The sequence below is a fragment of the Musca autumnalis genome, unplaced genomic scaffold (assembly GCF_047663935.1).
Source record: "Musca autumnalis isolate F117 unplaced genomic scaffold, ASM4766393v1 scaffold_3, whole genome shotgun sequence".
NCBI lineage: Eukaryota > Metazoa > Arthropoda > Insecta > Diptera > Muscidae > Musca > Musca autumnalis.
This window is the reverse complement of record NW_027411866.1, coordinates 199,549,230-199,574,949: the sequence shown is the minus strand read 5'-3', so window position 1 is coordinate 199,574,949 and position 25,720 is coordinate 199,549,230. Positions and strand designations below refer to the sequence as shown.

Sequence of the window (25,720 nt, the reverse complement as noted above, 5' to 3'; positions counted from 1 at the left end):
ATGGAGTATATCGGTCCACTCATTCGGGTACCTCCCACACAAAATTCGGAAAAAGTGAAGTTTAAGAGCTCCTCTCGCATCGTTTTGATTCTTTTTTCAGTAGGTTGTTCTAGCGGCCTCATTTATAACGGTACATTTTTTTGCGGGAGTAAGTCAATACTTCCTGAGGTAATGTCCAAAAGCTCCAAAACCCTGTCAGCAACATATGGCTATTGGGAAAAGATAATTTTTAAACTTTTTCAAATTTTTTTTTTCAAACTGTTTTGTTTTTTTCGTCAGTGGCTGAGGGTATACATATCTCCGTCAGCACAGCTGAATGATATTTCTTCCTTGTTTTTTAAATCGGTTGATTATTTTGTAACTGAAAATACATAAAATGGGGTGGTACTATAACAGCGTATCTACACCCCGGTGCCGCAGGTGGTCGCAACTAAAATATTGAGAAATTGATAGTTCAAGAACTTCTCGAAACTTAGGTGGTCGCAGCTGAAATATTGAGAAATTAACAGTTCGAGAGCTCCTCGAAAATTAGGTACCAGTGGAATAGCGAGACAACGGCAAGACTTAAAAAGATAGCCTTCTGAAAAAGGGCTAATTAAAAATATCCGGATGCTTTTTATACCCTCAGCATTTATGCTAACGAGGGTATATACACTTTCATATGGGCAAAATGTGCCTCATCGAAATAATGGTTTTAGACCCCAAGTATGTTTGGACGAAATGTGTTTCAGGCAATTTGGAGTCGATTGAGCAATGTCCGTCCGTCTGTCTGGCTGGCTGGAACGCACGATAACTCTCGAACGGATCAACCGAAGGAAGCAACCGATTTGGTCCATAATTTGCAACACGTGAAATGTCTACCAGACTTAGATGACGTTCCAATATGGACTCAATCGATCCACTCCTTCGAGTACCTCCCACACAAAATTTCGGATAAGTTCAGTTTAGGACCTGCTCTCGAATTGCTTTAATTTTTATTTTAGCAACTTGTATTTACTGCCCCCCATTCGACGGTACGAGTTTCATCAGGGGCAAGTCCATACTTCCTGAGAAAATATCCTGAAAGTTGCACAAACCCCCTATTACACCGTGTGAGGTGGTTGGAACGCAAGATAAGTCTCGAACGGATCTGCCGATTGGGTCCAAAAGTTGGTCTTAGTAATATTTTGTCAAAATATAGTTTAAGTTCGAAGATAAGCCGTATTGGTCCACTCCTTCAGATACCTCCCCCACAAAATTTCAAAAATGTTCTGAAAAATTTTTCGTACGGTAACTTTTGAAGGGAGTGGCCGAATTGCACATCCTAATATATCTACCAGATATAGATCATTTTCGAATATTAACTAAATTTGTCTACTCCTTCAGGTACCTCTCACACACAATTTCGGATAAGTTCACTTTAAGACCTGTCCGTAGGTGAAAGTTTCTCTTCACATTGGCTGAGGGTATATATCTGTCGGCAAAGCCGACTGACAATTTTTTACTTGTTAATTATAACGTTAATACAGTTACTTACTGCCCCTAAACGAAGTTGTAACGTAGCAAGCGGGCAGCAAATACAAGTAATTGCCAAAAAATCAAAGCGATTCCAAAGCAGGTCTTAAACTACACTTTTCCCAAATTTTGTGTGGAAGGTACCCGAAGGAGTGGACCGATATAGTCCATATTCGAACCTTATCTATGTCTGGTAGAAATTTTACGATGTGCAGAGTATGGATCAACCAGGTTACTGCCTTCGTGAGTTATCGTGCGCACAATTTTAGCGAAAAGTTTTGAACTTTTGTGGCAGAGGTACCAAAACGAATGGACCGATATTACCCATCTTCGAACATAAACTAAGTATTTCAATGAGGCACATTTTGCCAGTATGAAAGCGTATATACCCTCGTTAGCATAAATGTTCAGGGTATAAAAATGATGATAAAATTAAATGGCAATAAACGGCAACCGTTTACTTATTCAGGCTAAGAGAAAATTTATTTTCTTGTTTTTAGTGCATTTATAAATAAAACACTGTAACTTAATTTTTTAATTATTTATTTTTTTATTAAATAAAATAAAATCGTTTGTTTTTGTAATTTTCGATTTTGCATGAAAAATTTTAATATGTCATATAAATTTAATCGTAAATGTAACTGCCATATAAATTAAGGGATTTATTTCGAATGTAGTAAGAATATCTTCTCAATCAAAAATTGGATTGACAAAACAATTATGCACACTCCAAAGTTTTCGGCATATTTAAAAGAAGGCACATTTTAGGAAAACTGCACGTTTCAAAGAAAATGCTTAAAAAGTCTCGAAAATATTATTTTTATTTATTTACACTTTGATACGACCAAAAATGTGCCTCATCGAAATAATGGTTTTAGACCCCAAGTATGTTTGTACGATATCCGTTTCAGACAATTTTGAATCGCTCTAGCAATGCCCATCCGTCTGTCTGTCTGCCTGGCTGGTGCGCACGATAACTCTCGAACGGATCAATCGATTCGGTTCAAATTTTCAGTACCCCCATTACGACGATATAATTTTTTTCAGGAGCAAGTCTATACTTCCTCAGAAATCAGCACAAAAACAGCAAACAACCCATATAATACCATGTGTCGTAGTTGGAGCGCACGATAACTCTCGAACGGATTAACATATTTGGTTTAAATTTTGGTCTTTCAATATTTTGTCCAAACTTTGTTTAAGTTCGAAGATAGACCATATCGGTCCAATCCTTCCGGTACCTCCCCCACAAAGGTATAAAATTTCTCGCCAAGATTGTGGGCATGATAACTCTAGGAGGGAGTAACCGAATTGAGCCAAACTTTGCTATCGGTAATATTATTTTCAGGCATAGATCGGATTCTAATATGGACTATATCGGTCCACTCATTTGGGTACCTCCCACACAAAATTTGGAAAAGGTATAGTTTAACAACTCCTCTCTGATCTTATTAATTTGTGATGCAGCAGGTTGCACTTGCAGCCCCTGTTGCGACGTTGTAATTTTTTTCGTGGGCAAGTCCATACTTCCTGAGAGAATGACCTTTGGGTGCAGAAAATCCTACCGGCACCACCTAAACTGGCTAATGTGTAAAATAACCCTTTAAGCGAGAAATCTATTTAGCTCAAACTTTGTAAATTAAAAAGTAAAATTGTAATATGTATATTGTAATATTTTTAATTATATAGTCTGTAAGGAAAATATCCATATACTAATAAAGAAAAAAATTATTTCCTACAGATTTGTATTAGGTCCGAATATGTACTACATCGGATCACTCCTACGGGTACACCCTACCCAAAGTTTGGAAAAAATGCACTCGTCTTGGATCATTCTGAATTTATTGCAACATGTAGTTTTTTGCGGCCCTTTCCATCCTAAAAAATGTTCTCAACAGCTAAAAAACCTACAGAAGTATTGTGTTAACTTTTTGTCTTCGGGTACGTGGCTGAGGGTATATTTCTGTCGGCTCAGCTGACTGATACTTTCTTACTTGTTTTTATATAAAATTAAAAAAAAAACTCGGCGCTAAGTTGGTGAAGTATTTGCCAAACATAATACATTTAATATTTGGGTACTGTGAGGGTTATTGCTTCCACAATTCGTTCGTACCATGCTTCACATTTCTCACACTTATATTGAGTCCAATATACTCTATTTTTTTTATTAGTAATATCCCCATGTGATAAGCCGCTTACCGTAGAATCTCTTTATGTTCTAGAAAGTTGTTTATTGAAATCTTAGTTACATTTTTGTAGTTGACTGTATCCTTAATTTTTGGGCGGTTCGGTATCTGTGGACCGGAATCGGAGAAAGAAGTATAAAAATCGAATATTTTCAAAAGTTTTTGGCTATTTTCACATTAAAGAACCGGTCATAGACATTCCGTATGTTCCAGAAAGTTGTTTGCTGATATCTTTGCCACATTAATGTGGTTGATTGTTTTCTTGAATTTTGAACGGTTTAGTATCTATGGAGCAGGGACCGAGAAAAATCGCATTTGATTTGCTATTTTGACCATTAAGAACCGTTTCTACAGAGTTCGTATGTTATTGTTTAACTGAGATCTAAGGAACATTTTTTAGTAGGTTGTTTGCTTCAATTTTGATCGGTTTGATATCTGTAGACTAAAATCCAAAAAAATTAAAAGGGAAATTAGACCTTGACGATTTTGACCTTGAAGGTGAGGTTGAATGGATTTTATGTTTTCACAATTATTATTCTTTAAGACGAGAGCTACAACTTTTCTTCTAGGAGTAAACCCAAATTCTTAGCGGTTTAGAAGATATGTGCCTGACAAAATGATACCTTTTGACATCAAGGCCTCAGGTCTTTGAGGGCCCATAACCGCGAAAGTTTAAGTGATAGGGAAAAACGGGACACGTGTCGTCTTATTTTTTGGTTTTCTATCCCGCTGCGGTGTCAGAATATGGTTAATAAACCATGACTAAAAAAATTACACACAGTGTTATTTATTGAAGATTTCATATAATAGTAGGTATAAATTAGGCCATATGATATTTTTTGTTCAGTGTTATGAATAATACGAACATTGCCGTTTTAAGTCTTAGGATAATATTTGCATATATAGATTCAACATGTGGGGAATACCACATAATATGTAAACTTATTGTTAAAATATGATATTTATTAGTAGACATCGGATTTTAGCATGTTTTTTATTTCTTATCCGATTGGACTCAAATTTTGGATCTAGGCGTTTTGAGGGTCAATTTTTCGATATTTGGGGTCATATCAAAAACATGCAAAAAATATGCAAAAAATATGCAAAATATATGCAAAAAATATGCAAAATATATGCAAAAAATATGCAAAATATGCAAAAAATATGCTAAATATGCAGGTGTTTTTTTGACGAAAATAGTCAATTAAATTTGGAAAATCATCAAAAAAGCCTTCTAAATTAATTTTTTTGCTGTTTAACATAGTTTTTTGCAGATTATTGTGTTATTGAGACTCTCCAGATATGGCGCCGCAGCAATAAATCTGGACTAATAAGGCTTGAATCAGTTTTCACAATGTGAGAAAATGTCAAATGACCCAGCATTCCTATTACAACATATGTTGCTTCCTATACAAATGTTGGTAATGGAAAAATTTAAAAAACTCAATCAAAAATGTCAAAATCAACGTGTCCAAATATGGTGATAGTTTCTACTCGGCCAAATTGTCTAGCAGAAAAACAGAGGAGCTAGAGTTAGTCATCGCAATTTTTCTTTAGATAAAAGCGCAATTTTTTCTAGATTTTGGAAAAAGGGTTCGTTTTTTAGCGCAAAATGGGAAAAAGTACTAGAGTACCATTTACGATTCCAGGTTCTGGAATATAACTATAATTAGAAGTATACGTTTTGAATATCCACATATAAGATTTGAATATAATTTATAGTGTTTAGTCCTTTATTCAGTATATACCGGCATAAATTGGCAATTTTTGTTCTTTGTGGTCTAAGAGCTTCTTTGGAAAAATGCTCTAACTGCCGCTTTGACATTGATGAAATGATTTTAGTTTATTGCACTAAAAATACATAATTTTATAATATCGATCTACATTGTACGCATACAACCGCTTAATGCAGAATTGGGAAATGTTCACTCCTTGGCGAAAAGTAATGCATTATTGTTATGCCCATCCACGATGAATAATAAGCAAAATGAGGAACACCCAATGATTAGTTCAAAATGACATCACTCAGAAAAACCACACAATAGCGTGATAGTGGTAAAATAAGTCAAAAACGTTGGAATTATCTTTAACATGGCAAAACCACCCCCATATTTCTGCAAAAAAGCATTTGGAATGCTAAAAAATATAGTTCATTCATTCGTGCTACAGTCGAAAAGTCATAACCCTTTTGTATACACAATCAATTAAATTATACCTGCCCGTGTACTTGATAATTTGTACTAATTATTACAAGTGCTTCGAATTTTGACAGTTGTTTGATGGAGAAGTTGCTGTAAAAATTGTTTCAGCAACATTTAGTAAAAATTATCGAGTACAAGGATATAACACATTAGTCTTGTTTTATAGGATATAAATAAATATATTAAGAAAAATATTCGCCGCAATATTGTCATTAAAGTTGCCAAAGGCACTATGCACCTAAAAGGCAAAGATGTCAAGGAATCTTAATTTCCAAAAAAAATTAAATTTCACATCTGTCCCGTGTTTGGTTACATCCTTATGTAAACTTTAAAAACGTCATATTTCTAGCTCTGCTTTCACAATCTGATTGGCCTTTTCTGTAATTTATGAAAATTGAGTCTTGTTGCATGGTAAATTAGTAAAAAGTAAAGAAAGGGACAAATACGGGCAATGCCAATAAAAATGTCCGGATTATCGTGTAGAAAAATCTCACTTTTTTACGGAGCACTTGTTACTTCTTTATTTTATTTAAAAGTTCGGTATTAGCAATTACAATTTAAAAAAGTATTATGATATAACTACCACAAGTGATTTAATAATAGAAAATAATTTATTTTCTTTACTATTCGTTAATCCGGACAATTTGATAATTCGGACACCACCAAAACCTGTGGTGTAGGTATAATCGAGATTATACTGTACATATGGGAGCAATAGCCAAATCTTAATCGATTCTTACCAAAATAAATAGGGATCGCCCTAGGGCCAAATATATCCAATTTTTATGCGAATTGGTCTATAAGTGTGACCTGTACTTAGTTTTCAAAAAGACATGGCAAGACGGATAAGTGCGAATCTATGCAGATCATCAAAAGAAACTGTGGGTATATTTCGTTTCCTTTTGCATGTTGCAAACTCATTCACTAAGACATAATACCCTTAGGGTATTAAAATATAGTTATCAGTGCAATCATGGATAAAAATTCCGTGCCGAATTTGTTTCCTTTCCCCAATTTCACAATTGTTCATTTCCATATTTATGCCCAAAAAGGGACTATTTTTGTCCATTCGACTAGAATACGCCATAACGAAGCGAATCTAGTAGTTTTTAACTTTTAACAAATATCGATTTTAAAAGAATTTCACTTTTTAAAATTATTTTCCGTGCGGAAAATTCAGAGGGAAATATTCATGATAGCCCTGTATATGTTTTTTTATATGTTTTTAGTAAAATATGAAAGATTTTATGTAGTATTCACTATTTTCTTAGTCTTAATTTCTAGCTCATTTGTTATTCTGTCAGACAATTTTGGCCGAACAGGAACTATCAACATATTTGGATACGTTCATTTTGACATTTCTGATTGAGTTTTTGAACAAATTTGTATTAGAAAGCAACTTATGTTGTAATAAGAAGGCTGGGTTATAGGAAATTTTGTAAGTCTTTTAGTCCAGATTTATTGCTGTGGCGGAATAATAATTAATAACATCATACTCTGTTAAGACATCGACGTTTAACGGTAATAAACTTAATTTAGAACACTTTTTAATGACTTTCCAAAATTAATTTGATGATTTTCGTCAAAAAAATGACTTGCATATTTTGCATATTTTTTGCATATTATGCATATTTTTTGCATATTTTGCATATTTTTTGCATATTTTGCATATTTTTTGCATATTTTGTGCATATGCAAAATATGCAAATATGCAAAAAAATAAAAAATATGAGCCTGTCATTGCATTCAGTTTTCTTCAAAACGAATTTTGGTCCAATCAGAATTTTCGTATCTTTATTAATAAAAAATATGCAAATATGCAAAATCCGATGTCTATTTATTAGATAATTATATATTTTATTAGATTATTATTTATACTCTGCTGTTGAAAATATTGTTTTTCTAATTTTAGACAAATTACTTTCACCTAATTTTTTATTTATTGCAAAAATGTCTTTGATTTTAAACCATATCACGTTTAGGATAAAACTTGTATTGAATACGAAAACGAAACGTTTAATGACGCGTGCTAATAAAAAGAACAATAAACTTGAAATGATTTATCAGAACCCATTAGGAATCTGCTTCTTCAAGAATTAAAAATACGGTAATATCCATATGAAAGACAATATTTGCCAATTAAAGAAGTCCAAAACAATGAATTTAATGGTGACATTATTAGAATTTAGAATGCAAATAAATATTTAAAAAATGGGAGTCGCATACTTTGCAGTCTTGTAGCCCACTATGGACGTCTTCAATTGTTTTTTGATTGCAAATATTTGAATAAAAAATATAAAATCTATAAATGGGCAAATTGTTTTGTTTGCAATTAAAGAAGAAAAGATCTTATGCTTTTAAGTGTCGTAAGCAGTTTTCTATGATTTAACTTTTTATACCAGAATTACTTATATGGAATGTATGCACAATGGGAACAAGGGTTTACGAAAGCAAAAAAAATATTTGTGATGTTTTGAAAGAACAATAATAAATATATGATTACAATTTATATATTTCGTGTGCACCGACGGGCATAGCTTACACTGAAAGAAAAAGGTTTCATTAATTTTGAACAAACGAAGAGTTTCATTGAATAAATTAAATGTTTCGTTAAATAACAATAATGAGTTTCTTCATTATTCCAATAAAATTTCCTCAATTATGCAATGATACTTCTTTATTAATTCAATAAAGTATTTAGAAGTTACAATTCTATTATTGCTATGAAACTTTCACATTAATACTATGAAACAATATTGAAAGTTATTTTATGAAACTCAATGAAACTTCTTCATTAATACAATGAAGTCTTACGTTGGTTCAAAATCAATGAAAAATTTCATTGATACAACGTAATTTTCTTTCAGTGTAATCGGATGTAAATAAGCTTTAACGAATCTAGTCTTATTATATGTGGAGTTTAAAAAGATTATTTTGAAAAGATCTATATTTGATCATATATAAACCATTTCATTAGTTAAAGGCAAGCTTTTGTGAAAATCGCAAAACATTAATATTTTAAGATTATTAAAGTACTGAATAACTAACTATTCTATGAATCATAAAATAGTTCCGAATAGTTGTGGCTTTCTGAGCAAACAACTTTACAATTTTGTATATTTTGCATATCAATCTGGTTTTTATTCATTTGAAACGGCTACTTACTGCCTGTAGCCAAAAAGTCATAAATAATTAATAGAGGAAAAATATCTGCATAAAATATGTGGTAATTAACTAATAATTTTGTAACAGCCGTAATCGAATTAACTATTCATTCATCAAAGCAAAGGTAATTATCACAGTTTATAAGAAAGGGCGTTTAAGAAAACGTTTATATGACAGAAAAAATATTCAAACATTTAGTGATGAAATAATTAAGGAGACATTTCAAATAATAATTATATGGATAATTTACAGTGGATCACAACTTGCACTAATTTATAAAGCGTCGAAATAAATATACATAATCACCTGGCCAGACAAATCGGGACGTTTTTCGAAAAGTTTGATGACCTCATAAAGGGAATCTTAATATGTTTTGACATCACTTGATAGTGCTTATGCCAATACATTATATTCAAAATTTAAATCGAGTAAAATATTAAAATAAATTTAGTGTCTCTACTTAGTTAGCCGCCAATGTAGTTCGACATTTATATATATAGTAGCAAAATGTTTTTACGTTTGTTTGTTTGAAGTTTATGGACTCGAAAAACGCTGAACCGATCTTCCTTTAATTTTCAGAGTATATCACTATATGGCATGAAAGTAACATAGGCTATACAAATATCTGAAATTCCGCGTGGATCCGGAGATATATTTTTATGCAAATATCTATAGAATGGTAACAGATAATGTCTGTGTGAAGGAATTTGGTCTAGAAATAACTTTGCCAAATTATATTAAAATCGATTCAGATTTGGATATAGCTCCCATATATATTTTCGTTCGATTGAGAACGACTGGACCGATTTGGATAATTCTTTTTTTTTTTGAAATGTTCGTCATAACTTATGTTTTTATACAAAGAAGATTTTTTTAAGGAAAGACAATTTTACCGCGCCCGCTTTTTTCAATTTTCATTTCAATTTAAATTTTCAATTTAAAGTTTTTCTGCAAAAACTACTGACCCGATTTTTCCTAAAATTGTCAGGCAATGTACAGGGATGCCCCCGAAAACAGGCTATATATTTTATTGAATTCCAGAGGGGGCGGGGGTACCTACCCTATGCGATATTTTCAAAAAACGATACATTTGCAAAAATTACGCATGTATCGGTTTAAAAATTTACGGATTAATCTGCAATGTAGTAATTCTTTCGGGCCTAATGAAATATTCGCCATAATCCAAATTAGGTTTTTATGCAAAAAAAATTTGACCACGCCAAATTTTACGTCCAATTTTTCAATTTTCAATTTTAATATTTTCTACAAAAACTACTGAACTGATTTTCCTGAAATTGCCAGGGAATGTAGAGCCTGTGAAAATAGGCTACATATTTTGTTGAATTTCGGAAGTAGCGGGGTACTTCCTCTATACCTATTTCTTTAAAAATTCAATATCTTTATAAATAAAAATCAAATGTCGTTCGTTGTTAATGGCATCAGTTAAGTACGGCTGGACCGATTTCGATAATTATTTTTGTGAAATGTTTGCCATAAATCAACTTGAACACGCCCACTTTTTTAAATTTTCTATTTTAATCTTTTCTACAAAAACTACTGAACCGATTTTCCTGAAATTTTCAGGGAATGTACAGGTATGGCCCCCGGTAAAAATGAATTACAGAGAGGGCGGGGAGCCTCTTATATGCAAAAATTACGCATGTATCGGTTTAAACATTTACGGAGTAATGTACAATCTAGGTAGTTCTTTGGGGCCTAAAGACCCGACCACGTCTGTTTTTATACCTCAGCATTTATGCTAACGAGGGTATATCACCAATATTTTTGAAAATTTAACATAGTTGAAGCCAAGGTTTACCCTTTTAGAACACGCGACTTGTGATTGTATATTATACAAACTAAATGTTTTTTGCTAAAATGAGATGTTTTTGGATGTGGCAAAAAATATTGGCATCAAAAGTTAATTTGTCTGAAAGCTGTGGCTATATTTATGTTAAAAAATAGGTAAAAATGGGTTGAAGCCAACGTGTCTTTTTTTGTTTTCTCTCGATTTGTGATTAAACCACACTTTCCACGAGTTTCCTGACAAAGTAAAAGTAGATGCAAACTAAATAAGGATCATCTCCCTAATGTATTACTTTTCAAAATTTCATCTGCTTCTACCACTAAATGATGCTGACATTTTGAAGCCAGATTTACACTGTTTTTTTACATTTTCTTCTAATTTCATTCCGCAAACAGGTTTTTAAAAAAATGGTGTATAGGATTGTAGAACTCGCGATTCTGAGTTATTTGATATATGTGTCGTGAATGTAGTCTACACAGCTTCTTAGAAATGTGCATCCTAATACGGAAATTTTGTGCGAACATTTTTCTAAAAATCATATTTTTCGGGCCTAATTTGTACAATTGTCATTCGAATTCCTCGTACTTGATTGCACATTTTAGTTTTTTACGTTCCGGATCCAATAAATCATTCCCCGTGAAAATCCATCTACTAAAACGCGAGTTACGAGAAATTCCAAAGTAGAAAAATCAACTAAAATTGTTTTTGAAAATATCGCGTATTTTATCGCGTTTTCTGCGGATCGTTTCCACTGCAATGAAAAAACTAGTGCAGCATCTTCGTTTTAGCGGAAACAGAGATTTGAAAACTTCACTGATAACGAAGCTACATTCATTTTATCCCAAAAAATAGTGTGGGATGCTACATCCACGGTTCTTGATTGATCACCTTGAAATAGATATATATCGATGTAGATTTTCACGGTGGATATTGAAATCAGATGCGGACAAAACTTGTATTCAATTTGCGCAAGTTAGCGATATTTTATAGGCTTTTTAGTGCTAAGATGCAGCCGATGCTACATCTTAGCCTCCAAATTAAATTTCGAAAAATATATACAAATTTAAAGAAATGGTCTTGCTGTACATGAAAATCACATGCGGACAAAATGATTTTGATAATTACGCGATTTACACCTATTTTAAAATGCATATTAATTAAAATGGGTTATGTGACCTCTATTTCCATTTCAGAAGCCTTGAGATGTATCCTCAGAACCCAATTATCTTCCCCAGTAGGAAAGCTTTTATATGAATGTCTATAAAGCAAAATCCGTATATTTTAATGGGAGATTTAAGCAAAATAAAGGAAGTATTCCTATAGATTTTTGTAAAATGTTATACTACATAATGAATGTGAAAAAATATTTTTTCAAACAAAAAAATATTTTTTTAACCAAAATATGTGTTTATTTTGGCTGTTTCATCGAAACTATAACACCAATCTGTATGATTTTAGTCTCATTTGATTCGCAGTGAAGTTTTGTTTCCATACGAATTTTTTCGTAATTTTATAGCGGGTAAATGGACCTTTATTTTGAAAAAAGTTGACTTACATTCAATAATTTATCAATTTATTATACATTTCGCGAGTACTGAGTAACATTTAACAAATATTATGCAACCTACTAACTCAAGCCACTTTCAGATAACTTTTTACTAACAATTGCTCGCGGTAAAATAATTAGTGTTTTTTATAATATTTTTTTCTTTAAAGCGAAAATAAAACCGCCATAACTTTGGTCCGCATCAACCAAAAACTGGCTCGCGAGCGGATTCGTACTTGGAATTTTTTCTTAACCTATGTAGCAAAAATCTTTGTTGTAGCGCGAAAAAAAATTCAACATTTTTTTTGAAATGGAATATGAAATATTTGACAACATTTGTGATATACACTTTCATACGGGCAAAATGTGCCTCATCGAAATAATGGTTTTAGACCACAAGTATGTTTGGACGAAATGTGTTTCAGACAATTTGGAGTCGATTTAGCAATGTCCGTCCGTCAGTCTGTCTGGCTAACTGGTGCGCAAGATAACTCTCGAACGGATGAACCAATTCGGTCCAAATTTGGCTTTCGCAAACTTAGTTTATGTTCGAAGATGGGTTATATCGGTCCACTCCTGCTGGTACCTCACCCTCAAAAGTTCGGAAATGTTCGGAAAATTTGTGCGCACGATAACTCTTAAAGAAAGTAACCGATTTGTTCCATACTTTGCACATCGTGAAATTTCTACCAGACTTAGATGAGGTTCCAATACGGACTCAATCGCTCCACTCCTTCGGGTACCTCCCACACAAAATTTTGGAAAAGTTCAGTTTAGAACCTGCTCTCAAACCGCTTTGATTTTTGTTTTAGCAACTTGTATTTACTGCCCTCCATACGACGGTACAAGTTTCATCAGGGGCAAGTCCATACTTCCTGAGAAAATAGCCTGAAAGGTGCAAGAAACCCCTATGACACCGTGTGTTGTGGTTGGAGCGCAAGATAAATCTCGAACGGATCTGCCAATTCGGTCCAAAATTTGGCCTTCGTAATATTTTGTCCAAACATAGTTTAAGTTCGAAGATAAGCCATATCAGTCTACTCCTTCAAGTACCTCCCCCCAAGAGTTCAAAAATGTTCGGAAAAATTCTGCTCATGATAATTCTTGATGGTAGTGACCGCTTAATATATATCAGGTTCGAATATGGACTACATTTGTCCACTCCTTCGGGTGCCTCCCAAACAATATTTTGGATAAGTTCACTTTAAGGACTGCTCTGGAATCAATTTGATTTTTGTTGAAGCAACTTTCATTCAATGCCTCAGTTACGACGGTAAAAGTTTTTTCAGGGGCAAGTCCATACTTCTTGAGAAAACAACCCTAAAAGTGTAAAAACCCTCTATGGCACCATGTAGTGGCTGGAGAGCACGACAACTCCCGAACCAAATACTGAGTTGATCCACACTTTGCATATCGTAATATTTATTGGAATATTAGATGAAATTCGAAGGTGGTGCTTGTAGGTCCACTCCTTCCGGTACCTCCAGCACAAAAATCGATAATATTAGCTACACGCGATATTTGTCGGTTCATACGCTTAAAATTGTCGAAAGCCCTTAAATATACACGTTTTTGGAAAAAAAGTGTTTCAATTCACACAGGCTGAGGGTATATCTCTGTCGGCAAAGCCACTGATCCTTTTTTACTTGTTTGTAAGAAATTTAATTTTGACTTTCGCCATCCACAATTTTTTTAAAAAATTGATATTTTTAAAGCAATATTATTTCGAAATAAATAAGCCCACAAAAATTGATGATAGGTTCATTCGTTTTCGTGCTATAGCCAACACCGCAAAGCGCTTTGTTAAAATGGGGGGTAACCCCTGAGTGAGGTGGTCGATGAAAAAGAATAACATGTTCGTCTGCAAACATCTGCTGCTGGAACCTTTATACTTTTGAAAAAATATCGATATACACTTTTATACAATTTTTCCCACTCCACTAATTTTCAAATTTGGTTTACAAAATCGATGTACTATGTACTACAGACTTGGGTAGCTGTAAACACCATATGATCACTATTTACTTCCAAACTTCCTGTTTATTACACCCAAAGCAACTTTAAAATTTTATTTTAGAACGATAAATTACTTTAAATATTAAAATTTTGGGGCATAATACAAGTTATAAGTTTTAGTAAAATAAGGACAAAAATACATATTTCCAACAACTAACGGATTTTAACCTTCCCATGGACAAAACTACTTGACAAATCAATACCATAATTCAAATTTCTTAAAATGTTTACTATAAATTCTCATCAATAAATTTGTATTTGACCATTTTTGATTTTACCAAATAAGTAATTAGTCCATGACCAGTAAAAGTCGACAAATAAGCAAATAAACATATGTCATATTGGGGTTAAATTTATATTCAATTTCACCACACTTCACATATTTATTCTCTCGAACTTTTGGCTAACGACGGACGATGGATGAAACTAATTTCAGGCAATTTGGAGTCGACTTAGCACTGTCCATCAGTCTGTCTGTAGTGCACGAACGGAGTACCCGATTGAGAAAGAATATTACGGAAGATGGGCCTTATCTGTCCGCTCCTTACGGTACCTACCAAACAAAAGTTGACAAATTTTCTACTTGGTCTAAAATTTGATTCTCATAATTGTTTTGTAGACATAATTCTGGTTCGGTTGTTGACTATATCGGTCCACTCATCCATGTATCTCCCACACAAAATTTCAAAATTGTTTGCAGAAGTGCAGTTTAAGGACTGTTTAAAATTTTTGCAGCAGATTGTCCTTACCGCCCTTATTATAACGGAGCAATTATTACTATCCTGTGACCCAAAAACTCTGTAAATCCTGCAGGTAACTTTGATGTCGTGGGCAAATTTACGCTTTCCCAAAAGCTCAAAAACCCTACTGTTGCCAAATAAAATGGCTGGTTGGCACATACACTTTGTCTCACTTTCAGCTTACCGTGAAGTGGAATAACTAAATAAACCAAATAATTGATCTATCGATCGTTTGATAAGACAATTCAACAATTATGGACTTTCGTAATAATGATGATCGAATTGTGCTGGAGGCGTGCAAACAAACTTGTAAACAAGAGTCAAGCGATTTGCTTGGCAAATCTCGTGCTATAGAACACTTGGAAACAGTATGTGTGTGGTCTGTTTAATTGCAATAAGTGGATCATTTCCAATGATTATAAGAAAATGTTAAAAAAGAGACAGTGGGTTCGGCTATGTGATGTGCTCTATATATTTTTTATTAATTATAACTTAGAAAATTAGGAGTTGTGTGAACGTTGTTTAAACAAACAATTTGTTTGCCGACGTTCAGCGATGAGCTCACACACACTCTGTGTTACCGATACACATTACCTACTAATAAGCAAAATATCGGGCATGTTCTGAGACACACTTCACCTCTCACTTCACACCTCAAGCCTTTTCTTCACCCCATTTACTCCTACTTTTTGCAACTTTCTTGGGGCTAATATTCGTTAGGGTATTTAAAAATAACCGTGAAATGATTGAGGCGTGAAGTGAGAGGTTAAGTGTGTCGCAGAACATTTTGACCTTGTAAACAATTATAGAAATAACCCATTATTTTTACTGGTAATGCAAAATATAGCTTTTTTACATTACTTTGTAAGGAGTTGTTCGACTCATGTAGCTCCCAATTTTTTCTGGGTATTTGTGCTATTGAGTTACCCGAAATGAATTCCATGTAGTGTGAGTAGGGTGTAAATAAGTTTCTTTTGTTTTTTTATAGACGCTTCAGTACGACCGCCGTATTAATACACTAAGTTGTTTGTTTTACTTTCTTTTTCAAGCGATTGTAAGTGAAAATGCGATAAGAATATAATATTGTTATAATTTTCAATATTTATTTGATTTTTACTTAAAAACAAATTAAAAATACAGACAGGTACCCCTAACAAAGGTATTTAGGTTGTTATTTTCATTCGTTCAGAAGTGGTTAGCAACTGTTTTATTTTTATTACGTGTGTATATATAATTTCTTTATTATTTCATATGATGTGCCTTTGTTTTTTTTTATTTTTTTATATTAAAAAAAAACTTTTACAAATTTCACCTTTTACCACCACTGCTGTGTGTGTTTCATATTTCATATTCATCTCCGCAAATTGTGTCCTCATGTTATTGGCTAAATTTTAATAAACAAATTTTAGTTTTCCTTGCCGGTAGAAATATGTTTACATTATATAGTAGGGAAATAATAAAATCTGTCAATATTCTCCCTCCCTAAAACTTCTTCAAACAAAATCAAAACTTTGTTTTGTAAAGGCAGGGGTTTTCGAAACTGTCGGCCTTTTATCTATGGAGGAATTCTCCACACAGAAATTATATCGTTGTATACTCTTGTAATATCAAAACTATCAACAAAAATTCCTTGACTGTACTTGAGCGAAAAAAAATGATTATTCATAGTTGCTCCGAATAATCAAGGTCTAACTGTTTACATCGAAGTTGTTATTTCGTCGAAACCAATTATACAGACCCCTTGCAAATTCATGGTAAAAATCTCTTACGAAAATATTAATAACAAATTACATCAGAAATTGTTTCCGATAAAAATGTTAAATTTATTTATATGAAATCTTGTTTGTGGTGCACTACTTATTTAAAGACCAACTTGGTTGTTTACTTTACAGGTTTAACGCTTATTTTAATCTTTTATGGAGCAAAGTAATAAAGTAAAATATTTAAATGTAAATATGTAAATTTACAAATATTTAGCTGTTTCAAGGTCTTGTAAAATTGGAAAAATTCATTTTTACAAATATTCCAGCTGATTATTATGAACTTGCAGGTTTCGTTTTGGTCCCTTGTCCTATAAAATGTGATCGTATCAGATCAAAATTTTCTACAAATTTGTTCGCCATTAATTTTTACTATAGGTCCTAGAATACGCCAAAACTCTATGTCTTACATAAACACCAGAAATATGCCAAATTAAAAACACATTTTAGGGTTAAGGTCGTACTTCATGTTAATTTTTGGCAAAATTGTCATACAAAACATCATTTTAGAAGTATGGCGTCGAAGACGAAAATGTTCTGCGCTAAATTCCACTATAAATCACCAAAGAAATGGAATCTCGATTTGTATTACATACGAAGGATACAAGTAAAAAAGTGTCAGTCGGCTTTGCCGGCGAAACTTTCACCTCCGGACAGATCGAATGTATTTAAGGTCGCTTCTGAATTTTGTGGCCCTTTTTGGACATTTGAACTTGCTGACAAAAATGTGGACTAGGAATTAACAGCACTAAGACACAAATGTTGAACTTTTGTAGGGCAGTTAACCTTAAGGAGGACCGATATGGGCCATTTTAGAAGTTAAACTAAATTTTGATAAAATATTAGGAGATTCAAAGTTTGCTTGCAGCATTCAAGTGATATCGCCCTAGCATTTTAGTGACATTTTTTAAAAATTTGGGGAGAAGTAATGGAAGTTGTGGGCCGGTATTGCCCATGAGACTAAGTTGTGATATAATATGACGAAGACCAAACGATGGAACAAATCGGTTGAACAGGTTGAGAGTTATCGTGCTCTCCGACTGCCACATATGGTGACATAGCACTGTAGTTCCGCCCGTGGACAAAAATCGAAAATTTTATAGCGACAAATTTGATTGCGATTGAAAGAAATATTCTCTAAACACATACAATTTTTAATATCCAATATTATTTGTGCCAATTTTTAGCGGTAATATGTCAAGTTAAGTCGAAGAAGTTGAGACTTGTATGGGGTACCTTAAAGACGAAAAATAGATCCGCAAAGCATTCGTAGTTTATGAGTGATATTAAAAAAAAAAAATTGAAGAGGTAAATGTACAATTTCCAAAATGAATCTTATAGTTGATGGCATTGACAATATTCTTACGAAAAAACAAATTTAAAATTCGTTTTCTAAGTTCCTCAAAAATAAATTCTTTGTAAATGACTTTTTGTGATATTTTTAATATCATTGCTATAAATTTATGTTGAGTTTTACTAATGTTGGCACCGTAAGGGCAAGTCCATATTTTTTTAAATACAGGGGAAAGTCTCTAGTTTACGATAAAAATCCAGCTGCCACCATCTGCCACCCTGTAAGTTATTCCCCTTATACCACGCCTGTAAAATCGCCAAAATTCTGAAAATCGGGCGGTACGTTTATATAGGAGCTAAACCGAAATGTGGACCTATATTGAACATTTTTTGCAAGGAGGTATAGTGTTCGCTCAGCACTTAAAATGCAAAATTACAGCCAAATCGGTTTCAAAATTTGGGTAAAATTTTCAAAATACCGAATATCGGGAGGTACGTTTATATGGGAGCTATACCTAAACTTGGACCTATATTGAAACATTTTTTGCACGGACGTATGATCTTCCCTCCAAAGTCAAAATACAAAATTACAGCCATCTCGGTTAGAAAATTTTGCTAAAATCGTCAAAATACCGAATATAGGGAGGTACGTTTATATGGGAGCTATACCTAAACGTGGACCTACATTGAACAATTCTTGCAAGGTGGTATGTTGTTCCCTTTGAACACAAAATGCAAAATTACAGCCAAATCGACTGGAAAATTTGGTTAAAATCGTCAAAATATAAAAAATCGGGGGTACCTTTATATGGGGGCTACACCCAAATGTGGACCTACATCCATTAAATTTGTTTTTCTCCCTTTTGGGCTCGATATAAAACTATGTTAACACGATTAGAACTATTTTTGGCACTCCTTTCCATACAAGTTGGACCACTGTGCATAGGGGTTTTTACACTTTTCGGGCTGTTTTCCCAAGAAATATGGATTTGCCCCTGAAAAAACTTTTACCGTCGTAATGGAGGTAGCGAATGCAAATCGCTTCAACAAAAATCAAAGTGATTCGAGAGCAGGTCTTAAAGTGAACTTATGCGAAATTTTGTGTGAGAGGTACCAGAAGGAGTAGACAAATATAGTCCATATTCGAACGTGATCTATATCTGGTAGAAATATTAGGATGTGCAAAGTATAGATTACATCGGTCACTCCCTTTAAGAGTTATCGTGAGCAACATTTTTCCGAACATTTTTGAATTTTTGTGGGGGAGGTACCTGAAGGAGTGGACCGATTTAGCCCATCTTCGAATTTAAACCATGTTTTCATAAAATATTACGAAGGCCACAATTTTCACAAATTTTCCGAACTTATGGAACTTATGTGGGAGAGGTACCGGAAGAAGTGGACCGATATAGATCATCTTCCAACTTAAGCTAAGTTTGGACAAAATATTACGAAAGCCAAAATTTGAACCGAATCGGTTCATCCGTTCGAAAGTTATTGTGCGCACCAGCCAGCCAGACAGACAGACGGACGGACATTGTTAAATCAAATCCAAATTGTCTGAAACACATTTTGTCCAAACATACTTGGGGTCTAAAACCATTATTTCGATGAGGCACATTTTGCCCGCATGAAAGTGCATATACCCTCTTTAGCCTAAAGGCTGAGGGTATAAAAAAAGATTTTTTAACCCTCCACCATAGTATGGTGGGTATATTAAGTTTGTTTTTCTGTTTGTAAGGCATTGAAATATACATTTCCGACCCTATAAAGTATAAATATTCTTGATCAGGATAAAATTCTGAGTTGATATTCCAATGCCCGTCTGTCCGTCTGTTGTAATCACTCCAGCGTCCACAATAATTGAGCTAGAGCGTTGCATTTTTGCACCAAAGTGTCTTTTCTCCTTAGGCAGGTGAAGTTCGAAGATGGGATATATAGGCTTACGTTTTGGTATAGTCCCCATATAATGGTACTACCCGATTTTCGGTATTTTGAGGGTTTTAACTACAATTCTTAACCGAACTAGCTGTAATTTAACATTTAAGGTTCTTAGGGGTCACGACACTACGACACCAAAAACTGTTAACATAGATCCATGTTTAGGTATAGCCCCCATATAACGGTACCTCCCAATTTTCAGTATTTTAAAGGTTTTAGCTACAATTTTTAATCGAACCAGCTGTAATTTGACATTTAAGGTTCTTAGGTGTCACAACACTACACCACCAAAAACTGTCAACATAAGTCCTTGTTTTGGTATTGCTCCCATACAACAGTAAATAAATAAATCTGAAAATATACTGAAATGTTTTGATTTACATCAACACAGCAAAAAATAAAGGAAATCAAAAATCACTTTTTGAAAAAGTGTCCGAATATACTCAGAAATCCCCATATATACAAATCTGTAGTGGGATTCTGTAACTCATTTTTGCGGTTACCGACAAAAATCGGTAAAATTAAATCGCAAAATTATGACTAAAAACATAAAGAAAAGTTGGCATCACCGTTTGTGTCGGTAGAGGCCAGCGACTACTTTTTATTCATCGTTAACTTACCGAAAATTTTCGTTAATTATCGAAATTATAAGCATTTTAATTTTACCGACAATTATCGATAACAGCAAAAATGAGTTACAGAATCCCACTACTGGAGAGATGCGCCAAAGATTTTATTTATCCAAATTGTTATATCAATTGGACAATAATACGAATAATTTCATTGCATTTTCTGAACTTTGCAAGTAAATCTGCCAGAGTTGGGTCCTCTGGCAGATGGTCGGATCAGGGCCGAAAAAATTGTGATGATCTTGTCATGAATAGAAAAGATATGGAAAAAGAGCATTCCAAAGTTTGTCAATTAAAATTATTTATTCTCACCAAATAAAATAAATTAATATTTATGACAGAGGGTGGCTACTTCATTGTAAACTAAGCTCATTAAACTGGATGACATTCGAATATTACACGATAACGACAACAAGTAACATTTCTTGATACGGTATGTCACAAGGGCTTGATCGCCATGAAATAAGTAGGTCAGAATATTCGCATATTTTATATTAGAATTATAAAGACATAAATCTGTACAAGGCATATGAGTGAAGTCTAGAAATGTACAATAAATTTATTAATTTATTTTATATTTTTAATTGATCTTGATTTATGGAACCCTAATATGTATTTAAACAGAAATTCCATACGTCATCTTTGGGCATTATTATTATTTTTTTTGTTTTTGTTATTTTCAACAAGTTGTTGAGATAATTTAAATCACTATCGCTGTTGTCAAGATAAGTGATGCAAGTATTTTACAATATTGCATTTGCTGATACGATGAAAAGAAAACAACAAAAACTAAAGCAAAAAAATATTGTTTATTTTTTACAGGTCGCCTCCGTAATCCCTTCCTTCATCTACCACACACACCATGAGTAGTCCAAGTCTGGCTTTTAAAACCATCAACCCTGTATAAATTTGCAATTAGAAGACATTAAACTGTGCAACCATTAACAACACCTCCATTGAGGAAGATCAAAAAACAGGATTGTAAACTGAACTTACATCTACATACATATTACGTACCTATTACAACTTTGGACTATGGACACTTCATATGGAAATGCCTTGAATGCCAAACGTTTCGTCATAGAAGATTCGAGTAAGTAATTCAAAAATTCTTCCCATTCCTTCTTCTGTTTACTTTTTGCAATAATCTTAATTTGTATTCAAGCCATAGGGGTGTATTTCTTCTTTTGCACTCGAAAATAATTTGATTTTTAATTTTCCATGACATTTTAATTACAAACTCGGCTCCCATACAAAAATTACATACTTTGCCGGCAGGCGAGAAATAAATCCACATACAATATGATGTGATAATAACGAACAATTAACTATATAAGTTTATTTATATTGTATTATTTATTAGAATTGTCTAATAACGGCAAGTGAGAAAATCGTCACTTGATTTGCAATGCGTTTTATATGGTATGACGTGACGCTGATGCATTAAATTAATGCATATTGCATATTTTCTATTAAAATTCAATTTTCTAAAATGGAAAGTTTTTTTCTTTTAGTCTGGAAGGTTCTACATAGAAAGATGAGTATGAATATTTTATCCGTAATTAATTAAATTTCATAATTTTGTGATTTTTGAAACGAAAATTATTTTTAACTGCTTTGAGTAACACTTAGATGCAACAATGGTGCAATTGTAAGTTACTTCACCAGACATTTCAGTTTAGCACCGTAGGTTTTTTTAAATCTGTTTTTGTCCTCTGTTGTGAACAGGCTAACCAAGAGACCAACTTCGATAACAGTTTTTAAAACGATTCTCGAACAGTTCTTAAACTGAGTTGATCTTTTGGGAGGGATGTACTCGAAAGTGTCCTTCGATATAGACCTTCTAGGAACTGAATGTACATTTAAAAACATTTTACAATGCCAAAATTGGATATTCAATGCATAAAATATCTTTCTCATCAATCATTTTAGTGGGTACCGCAGTGGTTTTTAGAGCTTTTGGGCCAGGTACCACAGAGAATGGGTCGATATGACCTATCATCGAACTTTATCTAAATTTGGACAAATTATTACGAAGTGCATTGTTTAGAACAAATCGGTAGATTTCACTCCAGCCAGACATACGGACGGACGGTATAATCCCACGGCGCACAGTGGTTCAGAAATAGATTTTCCTGGCCAAAACCCCAATTTTTTGTCCTCGCAGATTGTTTATTTCCATATGGGATTCAACAGTAAACTTATTGAGACTAAGGAAACCTAAAAATTAGGTCAAGATATTGGGAGGTGTGGACGTGACCCGCTCCTTAAGACGACTATTTTTATACCCTCAGCATTTATGCTAACGAGTGTATATACACTTTCATACGGGCAAAATGTACCTCATCGAAATAATGGTTTAGACCCCAAGTATGTTTGGACGAAATGTGTTTCAGACAATTTGGAGTCGATTGAGCAATGTCCGTCCGTCTGTCTCTCTGGCTGGCTGGAGCGCACGATAACTCTCGAACGGATGAACCGAGAGTTCCAAAATTTGGCTTTCGTAATATTTTATCCAAATTTAGTTTAAGTTCGAAGATGGGTTATATCGGTCCACTCCTTCCGGTACCTCCCCCACAAAAGTTCAGAAATGTTCGGAAAATTTGTACGTACGATAACTTTTGAAGCAACTTGTATTCACTCCCCCATACGACGGTACAAGATTCATTGTTTTTTGTTAGTTAGGCAGGATTGTTATCTTTAAGAACCGTTTCAATAAATTACCGTAGCATTTACACGAAGTGAGATATTTTATCACCGCTGTAGCCGCTCGCTAAATATCGCCTGGTCGAATACTCGAAGTGAGACCAAATTTCCCAGCATTGACTACGGGATTAGCAAATAAACGTGATGAGCATCGTTGAGCCAACCAAAATGACCCCAGAGTCAGGGAGCTGACACTGGAAGTTAACATGTTGGTTGGTGAGCATACGCGGAACAAATGTCTAAATCATCTGAAGAGTAGCAACATTGGGTATTATAGGGCGAAGAGAAGGGTATTACGTCGCATTAGATCTCTTCCAGCCGAAAAGGAACCACCACAATTCGCTAAATCATCCAAAGCGTTGGCATACGGTCGAATATTTATGGTAATGCTGAAACAACAGGATGAGCCGGAAGTCGAGTATCTTACCAAAGTTCTCAACCTGTCGTTAGCCACCCACATCGTTCCAGAAGTATGGGAAATGGGCAGGGTGTTTCCGCTACTGAAGCCAGGCAAGAATGCCAGCAGATGTGAATCGTACAAACCGATTTCGCGGTTGTCGCCCCTGGCAAATACCCTTGAGGCTTTATTCCTCTCCAGCGTCAGAAATAGCATGGGTTCCGTAAGCAACGCAGCACTCGGCAGCATGTTTACGTTCTTCGCCCATGTCCAGCTATCGACGACAAGCTGATATGTAGTAGCAAGGTCCTCAAGTCCCTAGCAGGCAGCTAATGAAACCTTGTTGACGACATATCGTCGGTGTCACGCTTAAGTGTTCCATACGCCATTTTTGACTTTTTGAGATACAGGTGGTTTCTAGGGTTTTCCGGTACGCTCTTTCTGAATTTCTAGTCGGCTTTCTTCTATATGCTCTAGTTTCCGAGATATCCACGCATCGACGGGAAAGCATAAACTTTTTTCAGTTATGAAATTAATATTTTAAAAACTTACAAGTTTAAAAACACATTTCAAAAATCAGAATTTTAATTTTCGATTTAGAAGTATTTAATTTATTGAGGCAAAGATGGAACATTTTTTTGTCACTTTGTTCCATGTGATTAACAATATTTCACATTTGTGTCATAAGTGCGAATATGGAACAAACCGACAAAAATTCTTTTTTTTAAAAATCCCTATAAATTTTATATTCCAATACATATTCCTCTAAATTTTTGCAAATATGTTCTATATACTATTATTAATATTTTAAGTCAAATATATAAATATTTGCTTTAGTCAGCTCCACACAGTTGTGACGCAAAACATTAAAATTCGATTATCTCAAAACGGGCAAATGGCGTATGGAACACTTAAGCATGACACCGACGATATAACGTGATTGGACGGTCTGCTGCAAGCTATGCGAGCCAGTGTGGTCCGTGAATATATGTGTAACGGGATGAAAAAAAAAATATTCAAACCTGTCAGAATGCCGCCCTGAGAACTGCACCAGAGTGCATTCTCATGTCTTCAGTGGTTCGTCTTCATGAGGAGACAAAGAAGCTACAATTAAAGTAACACAATGGCATGCTCTCGTTGCAGTGCTTCCTCATATTTTACCGTGAGAGCCATCCTAATCACCACATGGTGGATAGGAATCCATCTCAGGAGGGATCTTCTTTATCTAGAAAGAGAGGTTCAATATTACAAGAGATAACCCCTAGATCAGCAAACCTATCAAACAGGTTTGAATATCACTCACACAGATGCAGTCGCAGATGACATAAACAACTATCGTCTGAATGCGATCCTCGGAGAGAACATGAGGTTCGGATATGGTCAATATCTGTCCACTGCTTCGGGTAACTATCACCAAAAATTTCAGAAAAGTACAGTTTAAGGCCTGATCTCGAATAGCTTTTATTCTTTTTGCAACAACTTGTATTCGCTGCCCCCAATACGACGGTACAAGTTTTTTTCAGGGGCAGGTCCATACTTCCTGAAAAATTGGTCCAAAAGTTGTTAAAACCCCTTATGGCTCCTATGCAGCGCACGATACTTTCGAACGGATCAACCGATTAGGTCAAAAATATGGACTTCGTAATATTTTGACCAAACTTAGTTAAAGTTCGAAGATGGATGTTATCGGCCCACACCTTTGGGTACCTCCCCCACAAAAGTTCAAAACTTTGTGCTAAAATGGTGTCCACTATAACTCTGGAATGCAGTGACCTATTGGTCCATGCTTTACACATTGCAATATTTCTGCGAGATATATTTTAGGTTCAAATATGGACT

General features: G+C 34.1%; 1 protein-coding gene across 3 annotated transcripts in view; it reads left to right on the top strand.

The window, feature by feature from the left end:
* LOC141398692 (uncharacterized) overlaps positions 1–25,720 on the top strand; it is a 69,043-nt gene that overhangs the window by 27,466 nt on the left and 15,857 nt on the right. For all 3 annotated transcript variants that reach the window (XM_073976252.1, XM_073976251.1, XM_073976250.1), the window contains exon 2: positions 21,601–21,871. In XM_073976252.1, the coding sequence (XP_073832353.1) occupies positions 21,814–21,871 (58 nt within the window). In that variant the 5' untranslated portion in view covers positions 21,601–21,813. The remainder of the gene's footprint in view (positions 1–21,600; positions 21,872–25,720) is intronic.